The 27,583-nt window shown below is 32.8% G+C and overlaps 1 protein-coding gene and 1 long non-coding RNA gene across 2 annotated transcripts; both read left to right on the top strand.

Moving 5' to 3' along the window:
• Positions 1–1,154: 1,154 nt before the first annotated feature.
• On the top strand, positions 1,155–20,051 carry LOC140056383 (uncharacterized). The gene is made up of 11 exons (XM_072101743.1): positions 1,155–1,371; positions 3,704–3,765; positions 4,121–4,168; positions 4,387–4,425; positions 4,923–5,174; positions 6,988–7,107; positions 7,611–7,811; positions 8,549–8,839; positions 9,572–9,622; positions 9,762–9,824; positions 12,380–20,051. The coding sequence occupies exons 2-11, from the start codon at positions 3,705–3,707 to the stop codon at positions 16,981–16,983; spliced, it is 5,730 nt and encodes a 1,909-aa protein (XP_071957844.1). The 5' UTR covers positions 1,155–1,371; position 3,704; the 3' UTR covers positions 16,984–20,051.
• Positions 20,052–20,352: 301 nt separating this feature from the next.
• Positions 20,353–26,058, top strand: LOC140057333 (uncharacterized). The gene is made up of 4 exons (XR_011846914.1): positions 20,353–20,418; positions 21,438–21,522; positions 22,738–22,886; positions 25,434–26,058. It is a non-coding gene; the product is annotated as an uncharacterized lncRNA (long non-coding RNA).
• The last annotated feature ends 1,525 nt before the right edge of the window (positions 26,059–27,583 follow it).

Genomic DNA, 27,583 nt, shown 5'->3' with positions numbered 1-27,583 from the left:
ATTTAATGAGGACTGGAAACTTGTTAAACTTCTGATTTTATAAGATTTTATTTTGATAAACCAAGACGAAATTTATTGTCTTGGGTAAATGGATAACTAAGAAGATATCCTTTTACATTTTATGTTTGACTTTTGTTTTTGCCTTTTGAGAATTTAATTTATTTTGTTTTGCCTCATGTCACCGCTGTGTCGGTTTTGTTTTTCTTTTGCATATTTATACTGAATAAAAAAAAAAAAAAAAAAAAAAAATAGGCCTATCGTTTTAAATGTGCGAAATGCCTTTTGGAATATCACTTTTCATTTTTTTCCCATAAGGAATTGTGTACCGGTACATTTAAACATTATAAAATCTTTTAGTATCGCTGATAGATTTATGTTTAAATATATATAATGTTGTCTGTTGCCTTAATTTTGAGATGGATTACATCCACACACTTATTAATTCGACAACTCGACATACTATCACAAGTTATTTTATCCGGGCCAACAAAGTTGGAAATTCAGTAATCTATTTCGCTATTTGCGTTATTTTGTCAACAAAAAGATATTTCTTACAAAAAACGGCGTGAGTTTCAATTATTGTTCTTTATTAATTAAATGATGCCTTTTTGATCGATATTCTATTTAATAATTGAAGTAATAATGATTTATTATCAATTAGTTTTTTTTTAAACAATCAGTAGTAAACATTTTGTGTAACGTGAAATGAACAAAGTCCGTGGCTTATGTACAGAACGAAAGTATAATCCTAAACTATAGTACTGTACGTATTCCGTTACGTTACTAGGCAGTTATATTCAAGAGGACGGGAGCATTAGGAAACCATATCACTTATAGTTTAATAAGGCTGAAAAAAAAAAGAATTTGTAGTGGTACTTGATAACTAAATTTTCCGCCCATAATTTATATAACTTTATAACTTCGCGAACGTACCCAACGGACCACCAAGAGGTTTTCGTAAGTAAAATATACATTAATCGTGAAACTTTACTTATTGTTGTATGAGCGGGCACGTATTAGAATATTTGAATCTACACCCCTTTTCATGTATGACAGAAACTGGAGTTATGACGTACTTCCGTTTCGGAGTGTGTGATAAGTACGATTCATCATTCATTCAGCGGCGCCATTACCGCGCGGAAGCATAAGTTATCTGGCGGCATCGCTGTTTTTCTTAAATTGAAGGATGATCTATTTCTTCTATTTTGATCTACGATCTCGAAGAGGATTCACCGTAGCCTACTGTAGAGTCAAGTTTTGAAATGTTCATAGGCCTCAGTATAATTATTTTGGAACACAGTAAGGCAGATTTTTAAAATCATATATATTGTTTGTTTGAGGCCGGGATTTATGCCAGTTGTTAAAACACAGGTAGGCCTACTCATTCGTAATTTATGTCATAGTCAGATGACCCCGATTTTAGTTCAATCTCGCTTTTATATATCTTTTTTTCTCTTAATACAGTATATTATATATTTTTATATTTCGCAAACAAAAAGAAATCTAAAACGAGGGCTATAATTACTTGTTATTAGGCCTACAATGCAATGAATTTTATAGTAATAAACAATAGATATTTTAAACCAGGTTTATTATCAAATTCACTCTTACGTTCACTATAAACACCGAATGAGACAGGCCTTTCGAAAACGTAGCGCTTAAAGTGTTTCTTATTTTTATGAATATTTTCATGATTATTTCCGTAAAAGCTTGGAGCGAGTGTCAAATAAAAAAATAGGCCTATACATTGCATAGCAAATAATTAGTTATAGGTCTATTATTACGAAGTCAGTAATCGATTCATTAAATGAGACAAAGTATTTAAACAGGATTTAAAACAAAGGCCTATATATAAGAACAAGAAATGATTTTGTTTCAATTCAAGAACAGCTTCAATTATTATGATTCTAGTGGTCTAATTTAAAACTGCAGAAAATTCCCAATTGGACGGGTTTCAGTGTATATGACGAAGGGGTCGGATATAGCAATTAAAAGTATTGATTTGAAATGCTATTTATAACCTAGTTGGAATTTTTCGAATGGCAAAATGTTTCTAATTAATTTATATATATACATTTACGTAAGGGCAAAATTCTAGAATTTTTACTCGATGGTAGGCCTAAATATAGTTAGTTCATACTTTCGGTGGGCCCTCCTGATTTTAATAACCTAATTTAAACATGTTTACTAATTAAGTTGAGTTAGATAATTAATTATTGAAAATAAAACGAATTTAGCTTCAACGATTTGCTCCAAATAGGGGTGTTTCCGATCGTGGTATACACTGTCGAATGGATATCCTTGCTGAAAAATTCCCAGGGTGCTAATTTTAGTTGACTACATAAATCACCGTGTCTACTATATTTATTCGTTCCTGAAACGTGTAAACAACATAATATTATACAGTAGTCCTGCGGTACCACATTTGAAATCGCTAGTTTCGACCATCTAGTCAATTAAATTTATTTATTTTAATTTCGCATGCTGAAATATATTACGGATATGGCCTATAGTAAAATAAAACAAGGCCAACAGCCATAAGTCGCGTGCTAAAACGCATAGTGATACCGGACCGACAGACAGACAGACCGACAGACCGACAGACCGACAGACCGACCGACCGACATAGTGAACTATAGAGTCGCGTCCACGCGACTAAAAATGGTTGTTTGTACAATAGTTAACCGGATTAACCGGAACATGATATCTAAATATACAGAACAGGAGATCTCTCATCATAAGACTATATAAAAATATACCCTAAAAATCTTGAAATGAATTAGTACTCCTGCTACCGTTAGCCAGTGTAAGTCATTATGCTTGCGTTCGCTTGATATTGATTTGAATAACTAAACCGGCCAACAGCCATTAGAGATGCAAACAACTCTCCAAAACAAAGGTTTTGACAGTACACATACGTAACTCCCTAAAACAAGGGTTTTGACAGTACACAAACATACCTGTATGTTATGGGGTTGTCGCCATGAAATTGCTTCTAACAATCGCAATGTGTGCAGGAGTATTTAATACGCTGAGGTTTCTCGACGGAAGTAATAAAATAGAGTGATAACATAATGTTATTGTAAATAACTATTTATATCTATATATTAACTATAAATCTCCGTTCCATTGGAAACGTACGTCCGTTATAGATTATTATCTCTCTCAAATAGGGAAAACAACTATTTTTTCAAAATAATACTCTGACCTATAAGCCTATTTCAGAATTTAAATGAATGGGTTCCAGAATACGAAATATTTAAGACCTGGGGGATTACTCCATCGTTGTCAACAAAACGACGTGATTTTCTGAATTGCCTAATGAATGAAATTGTAACGATAGGAATATTACAAACAGTGTATCAGTGTTCTCATGAAGCAGATTTTCTTTAGATTAGTTCAGTATAGTATACCAATGATTCGGTACTGTATTGAGAGAACACTGAGTGAACTACAAATCTGAAATATGACGGCTATTGTCATTTTATATTAATTTGACACATGGTTTATTTTTTACTTTTTTTTTCGAACATCCGTCATTATGTTTTGTATCATCAATGATCTAAAACAGGCCGGTAGAGTGCAGTAAACCTCAGATTACTGATTGCATTTAAGATGCCTATAAATAAAAATAGAATAATTATATTAAATCTGTTAATCTACAATTCAATAAATATGATGTTATTTTATTATTTCTAATTAGAATGACTGAACCTCAAGTACAGGATCTTTCTTCAAGTTCTGATGGTGTAGGCCTATTAGAAAGTACGTTTCTAAACTAAATCAATTTGCATGCTGATTAAGATAGGGCCGACCCGGTTCTGATCCCCCTATGAAGATTAAACAGGAAAACAAAAGTTTAAAGGAAATTTTTTTCGAGGGATACCTCCACCCCATACCCCTTTTCAAACATCCCAGAAACTTCCTTTACTTTCTAAATGCTGTTGAATTTTCACGTCATCAGAAATTTCACCTCATACTCATACTCATTTAGGCCTAATTCTCCTGTATATAGCGGCAACCGTAACAACATTGATCTTCGTATTATGAATAAAAACGCAAAGGAAAACTCACAAGCTGTAATATAACAATTATTTTAATTTGTTAATTCATAATATAGATGGGCAAAATAAAGGACAAAAGCGCCATGCTCAAGATAATTTAGTTGGTAAGTTTAGATTTTTTGTGTAAGTTTTCTGGGTTTTTTTTCTGTTTAAATGGAATAAAATAGTAATAAATACACATTCAACTACATAACTAGGACGTATATTGAAAATCTTTTTAAAAAGAAATCTTACACATTTTATTCTATAAAACATTCATGGGTACGATGATCATTATTATGTTTCGTGTTTGCTGGTAAAATGGTTTACTTTTGTTTTGTAGATTGTGAAGCGAAACGAAGAAAAACTGATAAAGGCGTCAGTAAGTATAAAAAGTCATATAATTTATATTCATATCGTAAGCCTAGGCGGATAATTTAAGGAGATGATAGATAAGTCAATGATTGTTCATTACATACAAGTTGTTCCTTGGTAACTCAATACATTTTAAAATATGGAGTTAATATAAAAATTGCATGTATGATGTGTATTATAGATAGGATTGTAATCATCTATGCCTTTTTGAGAATGATTAGATGATTCGATTTTATTCGATTTCAACACAAGATTACAAGACAATATAAATAAAAACAATTTACAATCAAATAGATTGAATAAGAAACCAAGGATAGCCCATAAAATCAACTTCATTCCAATGGGTTCCTTTAAAAACAGCATAGAAAATCACAGCAAACAGCATATACAAACAAATCAAATGCTGATCCATGTTTGTAAATCTTTAATAGTTCATTGTGTCATTCTTTCAATAAAATAAATAATATCAATATTAATATCGATAATCCATACATTCTTTCTTAGTTACCGACAAAGAGTTTTCTACAATTGCCGAGAAACTCAATGGCGATGAATGGACGAATCTGGCACTCAAGCTCGGCTTTGAAGTTCCTGAAATTCAAGATCTCATAGCAGACAACAAAGAATCAAAACTATTTACAATAGTGACCATGCTACGTAAATGGAGGCAGAAAACTCAAGTAATAGGCTCAAGAATGAAACTAGCAGAACAGCTTAAAGCTATTGGAAAAGATGGCCTAGCGAGATGCGTGGCAGGTAAATTAAACATTATAAGCAGTCAACATAATGATGATTATTTCAATTAAAAAAAACAATACATACTACTGTATATGTGATGGAATGGCAAATATACCTTTTGTGAAAGGTTGTAAACGTTAATTTATACACAACACCACATAAGCACAGTAATTCAATTTGTAACATTATATTATGTATTTGATACCACTACCGTGTCACCTTACCTTAAATAATGAAATTCCTTAATTATTATTTGGCTTATTCATTATTATATATTTGATACAACTACTGTAGTCCAACTTGTCTTAAATAATGGCATTTAAAATTATTATTTGGCTTTTGTCGGGGTCTACTCATGTTATACTAGTTCGCTAAAACATTAATCACATTATAGGCCTATAAAACAAAAATATTTCGTTATTGAGTAGATAAAGAAAATATTTAAAAATTGTTTTTCTTTGTACCCATCCTCTTCCTCATCCATCAACCCTAATAAGTCCAAATCCAAAATTTGAACTCATTTTGTGACAAGTTTTTTTTTGTGGAAATAATTCCCATGGTGCTAATTTTAGTTTTTTACATAAATCATCGTGTCTATTCATTCGTTTCTGGTAACAACAACAATAACTATCATAATCCTGCGGTACGTACATAAAACAAGGCCAACAGCCATTAAGTCGCGTGCTACAATGCATAGTGATACCGGACCGACAGACAGACCGACAGACCGACAGACAGACCGACAGACAGACAGACGGAGAGACCGACTGACCGACATAGTGAACTATACTGACCGAAATTACTGAACATGTTTAAAAATGTTGAAATGTTTAAAAACATTTATTTTTTTTTAATTTACACGTGCGTAGCCTGTCACTTTCGACGTGCTCGTATAACGTAATTTCGAGTTGAAAAGTAAGTCAAGAAAACAGAAATCGGGCAAAAAGAGTGCGCAATAACATTTAACGCGCAGAGCGCGAGCAAAAATATGCGCACTCATGGCAATTTTGTAAACGCTTAAAATTGCCTGAAATGTACTCTTATTTCATCGAAAATAAATTTTGAAAATGTTAAGCGCGCGTACGCATGCGTTACATGCGCTACGCACGTAATTGTATTGCCATATGATGATTTATGCCCTGAAATTTATAAGTACCAAATTTTATTTAATTGTGATTCATGGTTGTGAAGATATGATTACAAACGTGATTTCGTTAAATCGTGCGTAGACCGCGTAATTTTTTATTGCGCACCGTGAAAACATAACCACATTGATTCCTGGCCATAAGGAATATACTGTGAAAAATTGACCTAGCTAGATTAAACTGATATCAAGATAAGGTCAGAAAGCGATAAAACGCATAGTGATACCGGACCGACAGACAGACCGACCGACCGACAGACCGACCGACCGACATAGTGAACTATAGAGTCGCTTCCACGCGACTAAAAAGAACATTTTTTTTACGCTGAAATTACTCTGTATTCGAGAAACATCTGTGGGCACGACCTAGATGGTACGCGAGCGAAGCCATTATATAATATGACACATAATAGGCACAACTCAAGAATATGAGCATACTATAATAGGCATTGGGTCATAGGATGAACATGTTTGCGATCGTATTTAATGTATATGGATGTTTAAAAAAAAAATACCTATAATTCGTCAAAGTGACGAATTAAATTCTAGTTTAGTTTAAATTTGCTTAAAGTTACCGTACAGATTATTTAGATATGCTTTGGGTGCTTTTTTAGTTTATACTACAATGATTAAAAAACAAAAAAACAAACTTGACTGACTTACAGTGCATTACCTCTATTTTTCCAGACATGACAAAGCCAAATGCATCAGAAAAAATCCCCGATTTTGAGTTTGAGGAAATGCTTCTTTATATAGAAGAAAACTTCCCACCAAATGTGTTGAATAGAGCAAAGAGATTACTGAACGGTAAGACATAATACAATTAAATTGAATATACAAATACTGTAATGTTTATGAGTTGAATGTGGACATTTTTTAAACGAACGAATATTCTTTCCTATTCAACGAATACCAAACATTCATTAATTAATTTTCATTAAATTAGGCCATTTAAAAAGACAACACTCTGATTTCTTTTTGTGCAGACTACACAAGCACACTAAAGTTTGGTTTTTAAACGCCAAACAGTCCTAGCCTAGGGTGGCGCAAAATTAAGAAAATATTTTCAAAAAAATGAATGTTCAATAATCACTTTCCGAACGTAATCTACCAATCAAATGGGAAGTATAAACTTAGGTCTGTTATAATATAAAATATTGCTATACAGCAGTGCTTCACACTGTAAATAACTCAACTTTTACTAATTTGAAAAGTTTTAACGAATTTATAATCATCAGAAAATGTCAGAAAGATAACACTGTTTAAGCCATGGTATTACGTAAACGCCATCTTGTTTTCTTTGTATACAGTTTATTCAAACACAATTGACAATCCAGAAAAGTTAGTACGCCACTTGCGAGAGAGTCCTCTACTACTTCGAAGAACAAATGTATGTTGTCTTCAGTCGCTTTTAATAAAATTGAAGTGCAATGACCTGTATAGAAGAGTAGAAGATTATGGTAAAAATAATGATTATGTGGTGCACCTGTTTGAGAGTTCACTATTACCGGGTAAGTTAAAGGCCAGGTGCGGGCAAAAAATTTCTATTGATCATACATTCCAATAATTATCGATCTATAGTTTCCCCTATGTTTCATAATTTTTGGGATTTTATTTGTGTTACACGACCTTGTTGAAAATAAGCACTTTCTTATCAGTGGGGGGGATAGTTCAAATTACACAGTAAAATCTCTATTCTTTTGTACACAAATTTTGTAAATAGAGAGGCATTTTAAAAAGCTCCGAAAAATAAACAGTGTGGTAAAAAATGTTATCAGATGACTAAGTATAGGTAATATAACTTGAATATTACATTTCTGGAATTTTTATTCAACTTGAAATTTTTATTATCATGCTATAGCAAAAATTATCCACCGTATATCCACCATCTTTTTTCACCTTCTAGGGAATCACAAGACATGTTATTACATTAGGTTAACTACCTAACTTACTGAAAAAAGGTCTTCCTGGTTTTTATGGAAGAATTTTGCAAAATTTTGTATTTGGCCATATTAAGGGAAATTCATGTTTTTTCGTCTTGATTTCTGTAACAAATATTTGATTTATGTACAATTAACCAAATATTATATTTAAAATTCATGCCTGTACCTGAGCTTTAAAGCAACTAGATGCAATCTATTTACAATCTCAATTCGTTTTAAATGCTAATGCACGTTACCAAGCTAGCCAAGAGCTCGAAGTGCAATAATGTTCTAACTTTCTTGTTATGTTATATTATACTCACTAGATGTTGATTTTACAAGAGTGAAGTTTAAACTAAAGTGTAGTCCTGAACAGTTGAGTAAAGATGAGGTAGATGATTTAGTGGAAGAAATTAAAAACTTTTATCACATAACATTTGACTGCGTTGTCAATGGAGTAGAGAAAGGTTGTACGTGTATAACATTGGATATTCCAAAAGAAAATGTTAATGCTATAAGGGATGCAGTACTTTATGATCCCACGACACTGTGTGAGCTTGGTATTTTCAAGGTCAACATTGACGGAGAAGATTACCCTGATTTGTGCTATTGTGATCGTGAGTATTTGTTTTAGTCTTTCTAATATATATATATATATATATATATATAATTAATTAATTATATTTCAGTATATCACCGGGCGGTTTAGAATTAATGTTCTTTGCCTGATTTGTTTATATGTATATATATAAACACATCAGGCAATGAACATTAATTCTAAACCGCCCGGTGATATACTGAAATTTTAATTAATTAATTTGAAACGATAAAGATGAGGAAATCTGTGAGAATGAGAAAAAGTCGCCCCAACCGAGACTCGAACTCGGACCGCCTGCTTGATATGCAGATGTCCTAACCATTAGACCACTGGGGCTTTCATGGTATTGTTCAAACTCGATTGGATAGCGACTCTTTAACACTCTCGGCGTGGTACGGTGGAACAGCACTAGTCCTCAGTTGTACGCACGCGCACCAGAGATCAAATTGATACGCCCTCATCTTTCAGTATTTTTATTCACGAATTTATTATTTTTATTTATATTATTATTATTCTTATATTTAAAATATATACATTAATCAGTTATTTTAATTATCACCATAAACATAAAAGCCTGTCATAATTAAGGTCATGTGTGACATTAATGAATAATTTTTAGTACAATGTTAAAAATAAATATAAGATCACAATAGCTAACATCTATCACATTTCGACATTACGATATTTTAAATAATTCCCAATGCAAACGGTATTTCATGTGGTTATTTATACTGTAGTTTTTTCACTTCAGATAATTATCCAATAATATCATCACCTGATATCGAGCCTGAAACATATAATGGTATGTAATTTTTCTTCTGTATCACAAACACTGTAGGAGTCGTATTACTTTTCAAGTTAATTGTAGTAAAGTCCAGAAAACTGACACAAACCAATCACATTATAATTATTCCCATATAAACGAATTTATTTTCTATTAGACATCTGTCCTGAAGTTTGTCATCAGAGTACAACTGATATGGTCATCGACTTACCACCACGAGGTACGTACTGTATGCATGATTTTGAAGAATAGGGGACCCTGTTGAACCCACAAATGTAAAAACGCCCACAAATGTGAAAACAACCACAAATGTGAAAACGCATCACCCACAAATGTGAAAACAACCACAAATGTGAAAACGCATCACCCACAAATGTGAAAACAACCACAAATGTGAAAACGCATCAACCACAAATGTAATAAACAGCGCCCACAAATGTGAAAACGATCATCGCCCACAAATGTGATAACGCCCACAAATGTAAAAAAAAAAGAGAATTTTTCGGCCACAAATGTAAAAAAAAAAATCAGATCAAATTTAATGCTAGACTCAAACAATTTTGATCGAGGTACTACATTATATCATGACTGTATTGAGTTGTTTCAATAATTGTTTGTTCACGATACGTCTGTTAGGGTCGTGGTTAACGCGTTGGATTATTATAATTTGCTGCTCATGCGCGCGATATTGGCACGTTAACTCGTTTGTTTAATGAACGTAATAGTTCAAGACAATATTTGTTATTTGCTGCGCGCGTGCACCATACTTCAAGGTCAAGGCCATGTTATATCATTGTTGCTTCTAGTGTGTGGTTGTTGGCTTACTATTATGTACGTATAGTTTTTTGCGCGTGCACACGATACTAAAAGGTCAAGGTTAAATTGCTACTTGTATGTAGTGTAATACGGATTTGTTTATCGCTTTAAAATAAAGAAATATTCTTTTATTAGTTGTTCTTGCTCTAGCTCTTGTATTATTATCTTGTGGTTATAGTTTTGTAAAAAAATTGAACATTAGGAACTACTGCAATAACTGAACGACGAGTATAGCATTGATCTTGTAGTATCGTGTACACCGAGCATCGACTTGGAGCTATAATACGTACATAATACTAATATAGTAAGCCCAACTGCACTTCAAGCAGCAATGATATATGACCTTGTAGTATCGTGCACGCGCACAAAAAACATCGAATCGACCATCGACTTGGAACTATACGTACATAACAATAAGCCAACGAGTTAACAACCACAAGTAGCAATAGTATATATGACCTTGACCTTGTGGTATCGTGTACGCGCCCAAAAACATCGAATCGAGCATCGACTTGGAACTATACGTACATAACAGTAAGCCAACGAGTTAATAACCACACACTACATACAAGTAGCAATTGAACCTTGACCTTGTTGTATCGTGTGCGCGCGCAAAAAAAATAACGAACATCGACTTATAACTATACGTACATAATAGTAAGCCAGCAACCACACACTAGAAGCAACAATGATATAACATGGCCTTGACCTTGAAGTATGGTGCACGCGCGCAGCAAATTGTCTTGAACTATTACGTTCATTAAACAAACGAGTTAACGTGCAAATATCGCGCGCACGAGCAGCAAATGATAATAATCCAACGTGTTAACGACGATCCTAACAGACGTATCGTGAACAAACAACTCAATACAATCATGATATAATGTTTGTCTGAATCTAGCATTAAATTTGATCTGATTTTTTTTACATTTGTGGGCGAAAAAGTCTCTCTTTTTTTACATTTGTGGGCGTTATCACATTTGTGGGCGATAATCGTTTTCACATTTGTGGGCGCTGTTTTCACATTTGTGGTTGATGCGTTTTCACATTTGTGGTTGTTTTCACATTTGTGGGTGATGCGTTTTCACATTTGTGGGTAATGCGTTTTCACATTTGTGGGTAATGCGTTTTCACATTTGTGGTTGTTTTCACATTTGTGGGCGTTTTCACATTTGTGGGTTCAACAGACCCCAGGGCGCTTTGAAACACGGGCACATTGAAACAGAGTCGTTTATTTTCATACGAACACATTGGGCGAAAGTTTTAAATGCCCTGACAACTCTATGACCATACACAACCTACACTGCCCCACCAATGCAAAGGGAAGTATGGGACAACATAATAGTTTTGATTAATCAAGCAAAACGTGTTTTTGTGCTAGCCTTTCTTAATGGTAAAATGTGTTTATATGGGCTTATGTGATTTTTATAGGTAATTATGAGACTATTCTAATTTTAGTAAATCATGGTAAATTAATGGTAAGCAGTATTAACTACATTAATTATTACTTCAATGGACCTCTAGACTGGGGTACATTGAAACACCGGAGTAGTTAAAGTTAATTAGCCTCCTAAAAAAATTACCAAATTAGTTTTGTTCTTTTTGACTTTAGTAATAATGAATGGCACCCATTACCTGCTTTTGACACCATTTTGGAAGTTTTAAGACTATTATTTTCAGAATTATTATCAACAAACAAAAATTTGTTTCAAAGCGCCCCGGTCTCCCTTAATTTTGATTGATAAAGTGAATTCTTAAATGTTATATAATAACATTTGACATGATGCATTCTGTGAGAGGAGTAAATAATATGCAGAACAGAATAGAGAAAATAAAACTACGCTGAATTATTAACTAAAAACTGAATGTAATGTGTGCGACGATAATGTATTACAGTAAAAAGTAAAGTTATGTACTTGTTTACTGTAAAATTTAACATGTTTATCAATTAATTTATAGGGGCTGTTATTAAGACAGCAATAAGAAATGCGCTGACAATGAAGTACAAAGAACTGAACTACATGCAACCAAACATGGGCAATTCAATGAACTATACTCTTACGGATAACTACATAGAGATTGAGTTAACAGAAAGGCAAAATGGAAAATCTGTAAAGCCAACTGAGTTTTTAGATAGAGAAACAAGGAAAGTTTTGATTGAAGGAATAGCCGGTTCTGGCAAAACTACATTTTGCAAAAAACTTGTTCATGATTGGGCAACATCTAGAAATGTTGTTTTTGGTAATAAAATACCATTTTTTCTTAGAGTAAATGAAATAAGTTCAGATAAGGTCTGTCAAGAAGAAATCGTCGAAAGAGCAATTTTTCCTAAGCTATTGCCAACCATTTTTAATAGTAATCTTATTCAGGATGACATATGGCATTACATTAAATCCAACTCTGGTGAATTTATATTCATTCTTGATGGCTTGGATGAAGCATCCGATGAAGTCTTAACCGCTTTGGATGGGTTTCTAAATGGAGAATACCTCTCATTCAGTACCATTATTGCAACAACTACATCAGAGAATCTTGAATCTAATGTACAGTTTGATTCTCATTTCATGTTACCAGGGTTTTCTGAGGCTGAAATTAAAGAGTATGTAAAAGTGTTTTTCAAAAACCGACCGACGGAAGAAGAATGCTTTGTAAAAGAATTCAACAATTCAAATTTTGTTGGATTAATGAAGTGTCCACTATTTTCTGTAATAATATGTCTTATGTGGCAGGAAGCATCGTATCGTAAAATTCACGACAGCGTACCACTAACACAAACTGACCTACTAAGTCAATTTTGCATGTTTCTTTTGCGACGTTACGACAGAAAAGAAAATGGAAGGAAGTCGGCGCACTTCGATACTTTCCAAAATGTACCCCAGAATTATATTGATGTTATGACAAATACTGGCAAAGCAGCATTAAGTGCACTTACAACAAAATCAACCATATTTCAACTGAATCCCGAAGACGGAATGTTAGCAGAGCGTATTGGCTTAATAACCCAATCAACCAGAACTGCTTCACTCAAGGTTATTCCATCATACATAGCAGTTCACAACATTATTCTTAATTTCTTAGCTGCCTTTTATTTGAAGAGTACATCCGAGTCATATCCAGTTGTCTTATTGATGTCCAATCAAATGAAGATGGTCACTAGGTTTTTGACGGGACTCTTAGATGCTGACAACAAATCGTATGATCTGTTGAAACTATTTGTTGAGAATAGTGTACAGAATTACACCCTCACTGCGACATGTTTAGAGGATTGCAAGAATAAGGTAGAAGTTTTGGAGAAACTAGGCAAAATAGTGTCTAAGCATACATATTTGGAATTAGGTGGCACAAGAAAAGAAAGTACAGATGTACTGGAATGTGTGCATTCTATGTTGAAATTGATAAAACCACCAAACATCATGATCATGAAGATTGAAGCACCTGAACTTTTCCTTAAAACTGACAAATCAGCAGTTACATTCGCAAAGCTTATCAAAAGGTTTCCTAAATTGATTGCTCTTAATTTTCCACGATTTATGTCGTCTTCCCAGTTCTGCTCAATAATTAATGAGTTGAAAAGAGGCAGTAGTAAAAGAAGATGTGTCTCCCTGGAAAAGTTATCAATAGTTGCTGATTTCCAAGATGTTGAGGTTTCAGAGATGGTTGTTGAAATGCTCATGATGTTCCAAAAGTTAAATGATCTCGTGCTACAGGTCAAAATGAATACATTGGCTTCAACAAGGTTTTTACGAGCAGTTAGCCGTCACACTTGTAAAAAAGGATTTCTTGAACATGTTCAGGTCCTAGACATAAGTCAATTAACTGTAACAAGAGATAAAATTTCGGAAAATATTGTTAATATTTTCTCTGAACTCAAGAGACTAGAAAGGATAATTGTACCATACCAGGTTTTAAAGCTGTTTTATCCTAGATACTACAGAACATTCGCATATGGAAAGTATGTTCTTCATAAAATGCAACCTTTGTCAAATGTAAAATTGTCAGTATTTTTGCAAATTGATGTTGGGAGGTGTACTAATAACCCCAAGAGCGCAGCATGTTTGGAGCCATACACTCCACTCTCTGTTTCCTATGTTCCAGTTGAAACCTTTTCTGTACCAGAATTTAGTCTAGCATCACCAACAACCAAAACAGTATCTCACAAAAATTCAAAAGCTGCTTGTTGTGAGCTGATAGAAACCACACAAGGTGTTATCGTTCTATCATATTGGGATGATGTCTTAAGTCACCAAAGAGCTCTTGACCGAGATAAAATAAGGAAGCTTGTGCCATCTGCTGTGTGTTTACACAGTTACTCGTCAGTAAATTCTCCAAAAGTGACCGATATTGTCAATAAGCTAATGGCAGATAAAGCCATTCTTAATGACGCAAGTTGTACATCTTTGGCTACATTCTCTAGCTCAGTTAATATGAATATGATCGAGGCTGCGGATTTAACAGAATGTTCGTTAGTTGAAAAAGTAGCAGCAGCATTGTTAAAGTTTCCAAATATTGAAACTATCAACCTGGATGAAAAACTGAACCCAGTGAGTCTTCTACAGGAGTTGGAGGAGGATTCGGAGAAACAAATGAAGTTGAAGTTTTTAGATTTAAATTGCAGTTCAAAATCATTCGAAATTTTGAAATCTGTATCAATTCATTTTAATGATGTGGTCGTAACATCCAATTCCATCATATTAATGCAACTGGCACCTAGTTCTCCAGCCTTCAAAAATGTTCATATCAAACTTGGAAAAGATCCTTCTATGTTGATAAATTTATTGTGGGTAAAACGAATTCGATTCGATGAAGGTGGTAATTGTAAATTCCTGAGAAATGTGGCAACGTTGCTTGATAGATCAGCAGAATGCTTTAAGGATCTAGACAGCATAGACTTTATGGCAGAAACAGATGTGGATGAAAAAGAAAAATGCGTATTAGAAGACATCAAATCAAAAATCCATTGTCTACAAACCGGTTACAAGAAACATGAAGGCGCAACTTTGCCAAATGACAGTAGGTCTGAGCACTGCAATTTAGAAGAAAGAAACACTCCTGAAGGCTTATTAACATTTCAAGATAAGCAGTACAAGAACATTGCTTTTATAGAAAAAACAGCTGTAGATGAAAACGCAAAATATGTATTAGAAGACATAAAATCAGAAAGTCCCTGTCTACAAACGGGTTACATGAACCATGAATGCGCAAATTTGCCACCTGACAGTAGGCCTGAGCACTACAATTTAGGGGCAGAAAACATTCCTAAAGGAGTATTAACATTTCAAGAAGAGCAGTACAAAAACATTGCTTTTATGGAACAAACAGCTGTAGATGAAAAGGAAAAATACGTATTAGAATACATAACACCAGAAAGTCCTTGTCTACAAATCGGTTTCATGAAACATGAATGCGCAAATTTGCCAATTGACAGTAGGCATGAGCAATGCAATTTTGAAGAAAGAAACACTCCTGAAGGCTTAAATTCATTTCAAGATCAGCGGTACAAGAACACTACTTTTATGGAAGAAACAGCCGTGGAGGAAAATTCGAAATACGTATTAGGAGACATAACACCAGAAGGTCATTGTCTACAAACCGGTTACATGAAACATGAATGCACAAACTTACCAATTTACAGTAGGCCTGAGCACTACAACTTAGAAGAAAGAAACACTCCTGAAGGCTTAAATTCATTTCAAGATGAGCAGTACAAGAACAATACTTTTATGGAAGAAACAGCCGTGGAGGAAAATTCGAAATACGTATTAGGAGACATAACACCAGAAGGTCATTGTCTACAAACCGGTTACATGAAACATGAATGCACAAACTTACCAATTTACAGTAGGCCCGAGCACTACAACTTAGAAGAAAGAAACAGTCCTAGAGGTTTATTAACATTTCAAGATGAGCAGTACAAAAACATTGCTTTTATAGAAGAAACAGATGTGGACGAAAAGGCAAAAGACGTACTAGAAGACATAACAGAAATTGCTTGTCAACAAACTGGTTACATGAAACATGAATGCACAAACTTGTCAATTGGCAGCAGGCCTGGGCACTACGGAAATGAATGGTTATTACCATTTGAAGATGAGCAGTACAAAAATATGGCATGTGAATTAAAGTCAGTTTGGAATTTGTATGATGAAGTCTGTCTTAGTCCTTCCAGACTGCGTTTGACAAGTTTGACAGATATTAATACTCATGTTAATAGACAAATCGATCTGCCTTCTTTTCCAAGATTGCTTGTAGATCTTCCTCAAATAAAAAAGTTGACAATCCAACCTCTTCCAACAAAAGACCAAATGTACTTTCTGGAAAGGTGGGCCCGTGCTCTATGGAAAGACGGTGTATGTTATGTCAATCTTCATACTTTAGACTTGAAGGGTACAAAGTTTAAATCAAAGAGAGAAGTCAACACATTATTGAGTATTATTGCATACACACCAAATCTGTCTGTGATAGAGAATGCTAAAGTATTATCCCGTGTACAAAGTTATTTCAATAAATTTTTGCTTGAAAAGGAAATAAAACTAGACAACAAGTCTAAATACACAATACTATAAGTTGTACAGCAACCTTACCCTTTGTGCTAAAAAAAGACTTTAATTTGGTTCAAAGTACTGTGTAGTGCAGTACTTTCTGTCATCCCTTGTTTAGTCGATCCAACACAGTGTAAATTGCTTACTTAAGTTTATTCTTAATAGGTTTTCATTTCTTGTAAACATTTATTATCTGTATTTGCAATTCTTCTGTAAAAAATGTAACAATCCATCCTACCAATATATTTTAAAAGTGAGAGTATATTGATAATATATACTATTTGTATTTTGCGCTATATAAATTTAAAACCATTAAACCATTAATAACGATACCAGGATTAATTTATTCAACATTATCGGTAACATAATTACAGTAACACTTAACAAATTGACTACTTTTAAACATTTCAATTGCTTAAGTTGTATTACAATTAAGCGTAGTAATAGTTAGTAATAAAAATGAGATTTCTTAGAAAACTGTAATTTACTGTACACATTGTTGATGCCGTTTAATATTACTACACTTGTTAGTCAAATCTTTTTAGTATGTCTATTTAATGATACAATTATAATTATTTTATCAACCCGGGACGCGATTTTTTTTTTCGTACATAAGTTGGGGACCCCCTCATGAAACGTCACAAAATAAACATGAATAATTCATCAGTTAAATTTTCTTGTTCCGTGTGCACCCAAGCGTATAGCAACAAGAAGTGATTACAGTAGTTTACACAAGTGCGGTACGATTCTAGGCCTATCTCCGCTGTGGTTGCCGCGTGCGATTTCATAATAGAATAGCGGCGTTTTGTGTGGATTGTCGAAATAATCAGCCTTTAGTTTATGGTGTGTTTAATATAATTTATTACTAAAGAATTACGTGTTAAAATTATAGTTTCTATTGATACTATTAGGCCTAATTACTATTCTCTAAACCCATGTCTATTCTAGTAGTAGCTGTGTTGGTGTGTGTGACGTGTGTGTGTTAGAGTCAGCAAAATTAAACAATAAACATTACACCAAAATACATTTTTTATTCTCGTGGGTCTAACCTTCCCATCTCATGTGTTCATATACGCGCAGTTCCTTTGATTACATGCATATTGTTTGATAATAAAATAGCAGAATTAAAAAAATACAGTACACAAATTATACACATTCTTTATTCTTGTGGGTCTAAGCTTTCTTTGGGCTATGTCCAATGAATTACTACTTAGTGTAATGTCTTGCCTAGCAGTCGATTAGCCTCGACTCGACACATTTTGCATAGTGGTGTGTGTGTGTGTGGTGAAGAAGAGTGCGCGAAGGCAATCACGTGAATTGACTTAGAATCCTAGGCCTACTGTAAAAGTATCGTATCGCAGTTGTGTAATCACTTCTTGTTGCTATACGCTTGGGTGCACACGGAACAAGAAAATTTAACTGATGAATTATTCATGTTTATTTTGTGACGTTTCATGAGGGGGTCCCCAACTTATGTACGAAAAAAAAAATCGCACCCGGGACAATTGGTAATAACTTGAGACATCTCGAATTTGTGACCATTTAAAAAAAAATTTAAATTATTGTTATCTAAATTTATGGCAGGTACAGACTTTTGGTGATTGTGTTTAATGTTGATATGTTTGTTAGTTAATTAATATTACTATATGTATTGAATTTCATGTATCTATTTAATATAGAAATTGTAACTATTCTATTCATATTTCTATTATTTTACAGAAATTAATAATTAAATTATAGACATCTTTGATATATGGTCATTTTTTAAACAATTTATTTAAAATTGGAAATTTAAATCAGTGTTATGTAATTTTTTTAAAATATTCGCCCATATTTGACGCATTGTATAACATAGTAAGACTACTTAAATTATGAAATAATTTTCAAGCTTCTATTTTTATTTAAGGTGGAGGACTAAAAAGTTAAAATAAGTTTATCTAGTCTATATACCGTATGTCTACCTAAAAGAAACCATGGGCCAAAACAGAAATGTGACAGTTAGCTAGCCAGTGAAAATAATGTAAAATAAAATGTTTTTTTTTTAAATTCCACCGGTGAATGGCATGCGTCGGTGTTACTATACTGGTACACGACTGTATGTAGCAGTTAATAAATATATATAATAACAATGATTTTATAACTAAGATTTTAAATTTGAATTGTGACAGTTTCTTTGACCATTTTGTAAAATACTGTACTATAACATATAAGTAAACAAACAAATGTAAATGGCTAACATAGTAAGAACAGAATTTTAAGGTTTAGAAATAGTGGAATGAAACAAATGTAGGCCTAATACAAGGCCAAGACAAAAAATGTAGCATATAATATAGAAACTATGTTAAACTGATTGGTGAAGGTAAATAGGTCTATTAATGATGTGTGTATGGATGTACTGTATATACTTGTAATGGATGTAATATAAGGTCAAAACAAATACAGAAACATACAGATTGTGTGTACTAATTTAAAATGTAATAAAAGAAACAATTTGCTCTAAATGTAAAATGAATCAAACCAAAATGTTGGCTACTTTTGAATACATTTCTTAATATAGAGTAAATTTAAATGGTAAATAGTTGCCCTTGTAACTTGCAATAACCATAGTACGTTTTTAAAGCATACTTTTACTACATTGATTTTATGTACATGTATAGATATAGTGCCTTTTTAACTCCTTTATTGAATTTTTTGTTTTTATATTTTTACAAAAAATTATGTATAATATATATATTTGTATAAGGTACCGTATAACAGAACGAATAAATGTGGGTGACCCCAACGAAAGAGAAAACCAAAATACTGTACTATTGATGACGTAGTATTGCGTTAATTTACCTTCGCCAAGGATATGTAATGGATTGCGAGTGTTAAAAAGTTATTACAAGATCTTTACCAAAATGAAATACAGATAGATATGTGTTCAAGGCAAGGCAATCCGGACCAGGGTCCGAAGTCTTAAAGTAAGAAACTGAAATTGCATTTTCGCGAGAACTACTCGATGTCCAAAAACCTTCATTTTTGTACAAGAGGCAAGAGTTGTAATTTGTAATATTAAAACATAATTTGATTTAATGTACCGATTTTTTGATACGAGGAGTTTTAATAACATATTCCTTTTCTAATTCACTCGTTTGTTTTGGCGTTGTTGTTTTATTGCTATAGTCAACCATTGTTAGTTAAAAAGCTGGTTACATAACTATCAAGCCAGGCCTAAATCAAATTCGTTGTATGCATTGTTGTAATATTATGACGTGACTAATTTCCATAAAGGTGATGTTGGACATACTCAATTGATTTTGAATAATGCTGTGACGTGACAAATTTACATAAAGGTGAATTTGGGGACGCTTAAATGCTGTGCGTAGGCTTGATCGCATATCTTCATTGCTAGTAGCCGACACTGTATAGGCTTAACAGATCAGATATTGTGTGTATTGGCTGCTATATTTATCTACGGTTCGTACAACATAATCTACATTTATGAAATGTTTTATACACAACACCATATAAGTACAGTAATACATCGGTTAACATTTATTATATATTTAATACCAGCCACTGCCGTGGTACCTTACTCTCAATAACAAAATACCTTAGTAATTATTGCTTATTTATGTATTATATATTTATGCTACTACTGTGATCTACACACCTTAAATAATTTAATTCTTAATTGTTATTTGGCTATTTCGGGATTCAATGTCCTTGTAGTGGAGTCCGGGTTACTCCAGATGGTATTGTGTATAAACTATAATTTAGTTTCCCAAATTTGCTATAATGTGCACTTGTACAGAAGTACTCTGCGTAACTATATATATATATATATATATATATATATATATATATATATATATTCTACGGTACGTACATTATAATGTACATTATTGGTGTATAATGTGTACTTTGTACAGGTGTACTCAGTGTAAGGTTTGAATTGTTTTATCATTGTGTAAAATTGGCCAATGCCAATTAACCGCAATATTTGGACACGGGTTTGCGCAGTTTTATGGTATAACAAAATAAAACAAGAACATTACAATGAGTAGGCCTACAGTATTCAATACAATAGGCCTCTACCTATTTGTCCGCCTTCAATACTATTAAAGCCAATTTACACAGACGAGCGGTAACAGTAATACAAGTATAGAGTCTACCTATGTTATTCCTTATGACCATTTACAGAACGCGGAGCGGACATGTCCCGTTTACAATCGGGACAAGCTACGCAGTTTTCCGCTACTGTTACCGCTCATCTTTGTAAATTGACCTTTACGATACGCCCAAATGCAAATCGTAGAGAAATGTATGTAATTATTTTCTTTTTTTAAAACTATGGAAGCTATGTAACGAACTGTGTTTTATTATTCCCACTACCAATCCATTGTGCGAGATAAAGAAGTAGACCTAGTTCAAATGATTATTCAAATTGCAAAATATATTTTAAAAATATTTCTTTAAAAATTTTTCAATAGTAGGCCTGGAAACCGCCATTTTGAATTGGACAGAACGGAAGATGCACTCTGTCGATCTATATTCTCGAAGCGGAATAGCATTGTAAACGTGAGTTTTTTGCTTTTGACAATTACAATTTATTATGTACAGATTTTATTTGAATAACAGGTAGGCTACTAAACACCAACAACGTTAAAAGTTTGCTACATCACAGTATTAATCGTATCAGTTGAAATATCGTTTCCATATATTATAATTATTTACACGATTTACATGGTTAAACATATTGTTGCAGTGAAAACATTCAAAAGAGTTATGCAGACAAGTGCACTCTTTAATTGTTGAAAGTTTTTTGTTGATGGGAAACTAACGGTAGTAGTAGCAATATATATAATATAGAGTATTGCAGTAATTAGAAAAGCTATTCAAACGCGGTATGTTAGTGCACTCCTACACAATGCTCTTTATTTCTCCCAAACTAAATACTGTACATGCAATAGCATTGAACAGAATTCAACAAAAATAAATAGCAATTGAAACATTTAATCAATTTAGCCGAAAACAATGGAACAAATCAGAAAATTACAAAAAGCACTTATTTATTGTAAAATAAAGTCCTTGACGTCGGTCGTAGGTCAGATTTTGCAAATTTAGAACATCCATTTTTCGGCAAACTTCTTCTGATAAATGTTGGTACTTTTGGCCCTAAACCTAAAATTATGTAAATAAGACTACGAGGTTTCCATCACTAGCTATATGAAATTGAATAAGGCCTTGTAGCGTATAATACTGTAGTAATCATTTAATATTCTCCTTATAAGAAAATGACACGACAGGAGTTATGTACTAAATTCCTCTTCATTGTTTAAAATTATATTAATATTTATTGAATTTCAAATTTGATGACATATTGAATTAAATTGTTTTTGAATGCATCCAAAATCGTTTGTGCCATGTTTGTTTCATTTGACTATGAATTGAACTTTAAAACAAAATAGACATTATTTAACAGCAAAATAGACATTATTTAACAGACTGTTAGTAGATTCACATTTCAGCCTTTTAATTTGCTTTGTTAAACGCACATGACCAATCACATGAGACAGATCGGATGATTAATCTTGTCGCGTCTTAACCAGTCCAATGACTACACTTCTTTCTTAATCTGATGGTCAGAATTGTCCCTAATATCAAATCCGGATGGATATGCACGGCTACACATAACCATTTTAATGACAAACATTAACGGCCTTAATTAAAAATATTAATATATGTTTAGTAAAATATCAATAATAATTATCATTTTATAAATGTTGTTTGTAGCTTGATGGATGGCATGCTAGGTATGAATTATTTGCAGATTTTGCAGATGGGATTCCAGCTACTGAAATACGGCCATCTTAAATAAACGGTCGCTGCACACGACTGGGTTTTAACGGACACTCTCAATTACTTTCGTAGTGAAAAATCAGGTAATTATCTAAATTTCTCCAGAAATGTATGTTGCAGCCCACATTTTGACATGTTTTCGCATAGAACGTCTTAGAATGGTTTCAAGAGGATAGGAAAAGCTGAAAAACATACGAAAACCTTATATATCTGAGCCAAAAAGTGAATTTTATGATTTTATTTTAAAAGACCTGTGACGTCACAAAGAACGTCATCTTCAGAGGCATTACCTCCAACAAGCGATGCAGTGCACCAGCATATAAAAAGATCAGACTCCCAAGCACTCGTATGGAAAAAAGCTGTATCGCCAATCCAGCATTTGCCATCACCAACAGATTTCAGTTGGGAGCTATCTAATGGTAAACTTCAACCAGTGCTTCTGAAAAATGAAGCTATTCCTACTGCTTCGTTAGAGATGATTTATTGTGGATGCAAGACACGATACATAACCAATAGATTTAGGTGCAAGAAGACAAAACTACCATGTGCAGCTTTATGCAACGCTAAAGATGACTGAAACCTTTGCATGAATGATTAAGACTGATGCCGGCCCTTAACATGTTCATTCCACATATAGCTTAAGTGTTCACATTTTCTTTTAAACCTATACAATCATAATCCATCATATTGATGGCAGGTAATTTTCAAATGTAGCTTACGTGTTCAAATTCTTTTTTAAATCTATAATCATAATCCATCATATTGATGGCAGGTGATTTTCAAATGTAGCTTACGTGTTCACATTTTTTTTTAAAATCTATAATCATAATCCATCATATTGATGGCAGGTATTTCCAAATTTCCAAATGTAGCTGACATGTTCAAATTCTTTTTTAAATCTATTATCATAATCCATCATATTGATGGCAGGTAATTTCCAAATGTAGCTGACATGTTCAAATTCTTTTTTAAATCTATTATCATAATCCATCATATTGATGGCAGGTAATTTCCAAATATAGCTGACATGTTCAAATTCTTTTTTAAATCTATTATCATAATCCATCATATTGATGGCAGGTAATTTCCAAATGTAGCTTACATGTTCAAATTCTTTTTTAAATCTATTATCATAATCCATCATATTGATGGCAGGTAATTTCCAAATGTAGCTGACATGTTCACATTAAAAAAAATCTATAATCATACTCCATCATATTGATGGCAGGTAATTTCCAAATGTAACTTGCGTGTTCAATCTTTTTAAATCTATATAAATCATAACACATCATATTTGATGACAGTGAATTTTATAATTTTACTAATTATTATTGTGTATAAATAATTTCATAATTATGCAATTATATTATATTTATTATGCAGTAGGCATATGCTGTAGTTCAAAGGTCAATAACCATACTATCGGCCATTCTTGTACAAAATGTGCCATTAGACTGGATAGAAACACATGTTTTAAACAATTTAAAAATAAAAAAAATGTCATAAGACCAACATTTTCAGAGTTATTATTATATTTGATTAATGTTTTTCCTTCTATTAATAAGCTATGTGTATTACTTTCCAACACAAATTTTACTTATAATTTAGGAAAATACGTCTACTTTGCTTTTGAAAGAAGAAACCATTATCTTAAGTTATAGTTATTTTTTTTTTTTTTTTTGTATTAGGGCCATAGGGCAATATATATTGAACCAATTTGAGCCCTATTTCGTGTCTCTCCGATTATTGGTTACCGAGATACGATAAATCAAGGTCAAAGGTCAAAATCTCAGAAATAAGACTTGCATCCATTTTTTGACAAAATGTGTCATTAAAGTGAATATAAAATCATATATTTAAAACATTTTGACACCAAAATTAATTGACTAGTGGTTCTCGAGATATAGGGTAATTATAAAAAATGGCCGCCATTTTTAATTATGCAAATTAAGGGCTTAGATGGCCGAATTTCGCGTAGGATCCGCCATTTTCGTAATCAGCGAGGTTGAAATATCCTAAATCAAGTGGATCCCAGCTTCTACCCAAAAATGCTTCTTGCACCATATTTCAGAGGAAATAGAACTTGTCTACTAATACTATATTATTATTAACATTATTATCCTCTATAATGATGATCTGTAGGTAACCACGCCGTGCCAATTTTGACGTATATACACTTTTATTTATGCTTGCTGACTGCCAGCGATCTAAACAATGGGTAGGCCTACGCGGTTGTATGGCGGTGTCCTTTGTACGAATCGATCGTGCCTCGAGTATGGGTACGGTACGCGATACACGCGTCAATATCATGTTACATCCAGGGACCAAAATGCGTTTCAGGTGAAAATAGGCAATTCATTTCGCAACTCTTAGAAATTTACAGACAGCAACGACAATGGCAATGGTGACCTCTAATAAAAAGTAAATTAGCACGGCGCTGAATGTGTTTTAAACAAAAGTAAAAGTGCATTACTCTTTCTTACGCTTTTTTCCCATTTTTTTTCCCTTATGGTAGGATAATTTTTTTTCTTGTAATTATTGTCCAAAACTAGCATTAACCTGTAACTCATGCCCCCAAATCTTCATATCAGAAAGATGTTTAATATAGATTTCATTCTTTCTTATTTCAGATATAACCATGCTATCACTATAGCTTCTTTCATCTGGCCATACCCAACACATGGCATCTATCTATAGTTCCGAAAACCTCTGGATTGGATGGTAGTACTGTGACTGGATTGGATGGTAGTGTTACTGGATTGGATGGTAGTGTGACTAGATTTGATGGTATAGTGTTACTGAATTGGATGGTAGTGTTGTTACTGGATTGGACGGTAGTCTCATCTGACTGGATTGAATAGTAGTGTTAGGCCTACTGTATTGGATGGCAGTCTGATCTGACTGGAATGAATGATAGTGTGAATGGATTGAATGGTAGTGTGACTGGATTGGATGGTATTTAACAGTGTATTACCTTCGTCAAGGAGGCTATGTTTATTACAGGTGGGCATATCCAGCTGTGCTCACTGAACAATCAATCAGTTCTTAGTTTTTAACAGACCACTTAATTTACAAATAATGAATGTTTATGAGAGAGTATTTCATGAATTACTGTGCATGTTCTACTTAACAAGGAGACAAATTAAATATACTCTACATGGGTAATTCCTATACACCTCTCTCTTTCTCCTGAAACGTTGTCGGTCATTCCGACATTACGCTTTCTACGATTTGTTTCCATATGTTTCTGTTTTGGCCAGGATGATTTGTTTGCTCATTAAACGTTGTGTATTATGGGCAGGAAATAATTATTTATATGCATAAAAATTGATTTGACAGGTAGTATGCTTTATATAAATATAATTTCGTGAATTCGCTTTTTAACGGGAGCCTTCATTCACTGTACAGAAGCAAAGATCTTTATTCTTAAATAAGTCAAAAAATAAGTCCAAATAATCAGTTTGCAAAATACATCAACAAAAATATAAGATTTTATTTATTTATTTAACTTTCTGCGAAAACAAAAGGCAAGGTAATACCAAAGTGCTTAATACGTAGTTGGTTCTGCTAAACACTTAGTTGGTTCTGCTAAACACCTAGTTGGTTCTGCTAAACACCTAGTTGGTTCTGCTAAACACCTAGTTGGTTCTGCTAAACACCTAGTTGGTTCTGCTAAACACCTAGTTGGTTCTGCTAAACACCTAGTTGGTTCTGCTAAACACCTAGTTGGTTCTGTTAAGATGTATTATTTATGATTATTCTTATTTATTATATTCAAATTCCAATTGTATTCACCTCTCTTAAAAGTGTACAATGTACAAAACACATTTGATTTAAAATTGACATGTTCCATTGCAGAAGAAAATCAAAATGGTTTTGATAATTTTAATTAAGCCTCAAAATTATTGTGAACAAGGGCTTTAAAAGGACTTAATAACACTATCACAGATACCATGATCGACACAACCCACAAATTATGACAGTATGCATTATATATTAAAAACAATATTACAAATAGAAAAGTCATTGCTTTTTTTTTTATCAATTAGGATGTTTTTTACATGTTCTAAATTGATATTCAATAGATGCGAATAGAATATAAATTTAGTAGTGATAATATTTAAAAAATGCCACAAAGGCCCTGTTTCTGTTTCTGCAGTAGTTTTTTTTGCAGCAGAAATGGATTTATCTTTTTTTATTATTTCTTTTACAACGTTTCTAATAATGATTTGTAAAATATTTATGTACATCAACATCTACAAGAAGCTTCGCCAAAATTGTTCAAACGTACACACATAATAATGTGTGTACGTTTTTTCAGAAATACTATATTATAGTACCGGTAATGAAATTAAAGAATTTAACAAATTTTTCAAAAATAATATCATCACCATTATTGCAATTTTTGTCTTTTCATGGGGACCAAATATATGTATCTTGATATCTTTTTTTATCATTATTTCATCACTGCTCCGAAGTTATAGAAAAAGTGATGCAGTTAATTATGCCAATTACTTATATATTTGTTATTTTAAATGCTTTTGTAAATCCAATTGTTTACTGGTTTCATCTCACAGACTATATCTATATTTTACAATTGTTTTTATTGTACAAAAATGACAATTAGTGTGTCTATTTGCATATTATTTGCATCCGTTATTATGTAAAGTTGTTATTATTATATATTATTATTTATTACAAATACTTTGTGTGTGCTGTAAAAATGTTAAGATCGATTGATAATTTAGTTTTGAAATAAAAAACATAAAAATAATAGAAG

The sequence above is a fragment of the Antedon mediterranea genome, chromosome 8 (assembly GCF_964355755.1).
Source record: "Antedon mediterranea chromosome 8, ecAntMedi1.1, whole genome shotgun sequence".
Classification (NCBI taxonomy): domain Eukaryota; kingdom Metazoa; phylum Echinodermata; class Crinoidea; order Comatulida; family Antedonidae; genus Antedon; species Antedon mediterranea.
This window is presented reverse-complemented; position numbering and strand designations above follow the sequence as displayed.

Bases quoted from the DNA above. Each gene is read 5' to 3' on its own strand.
- LOC140056383 (XM_072101743.1), top strand. From the start codon at position 3,705: ATGACTGAACCTCAAGTACAGGATCTTTCTTCAAGTTCTGATGGTGTA. The intron at 3,766-4,120 runs GTACGTTTCTAA...TTCATAATATAG, and splicing joins TGGTGTAGGCCTATTAGAAA to ATGGGCAAAATAAAGGACAA. The intron at 4,169-4,386 runs GTAAGTTTAGAT...TTTGTTTTGTAG, and splicing joins TGCTCAAGATAATTTAGTTG to ATTGTGAAGCGAAACGAAGA.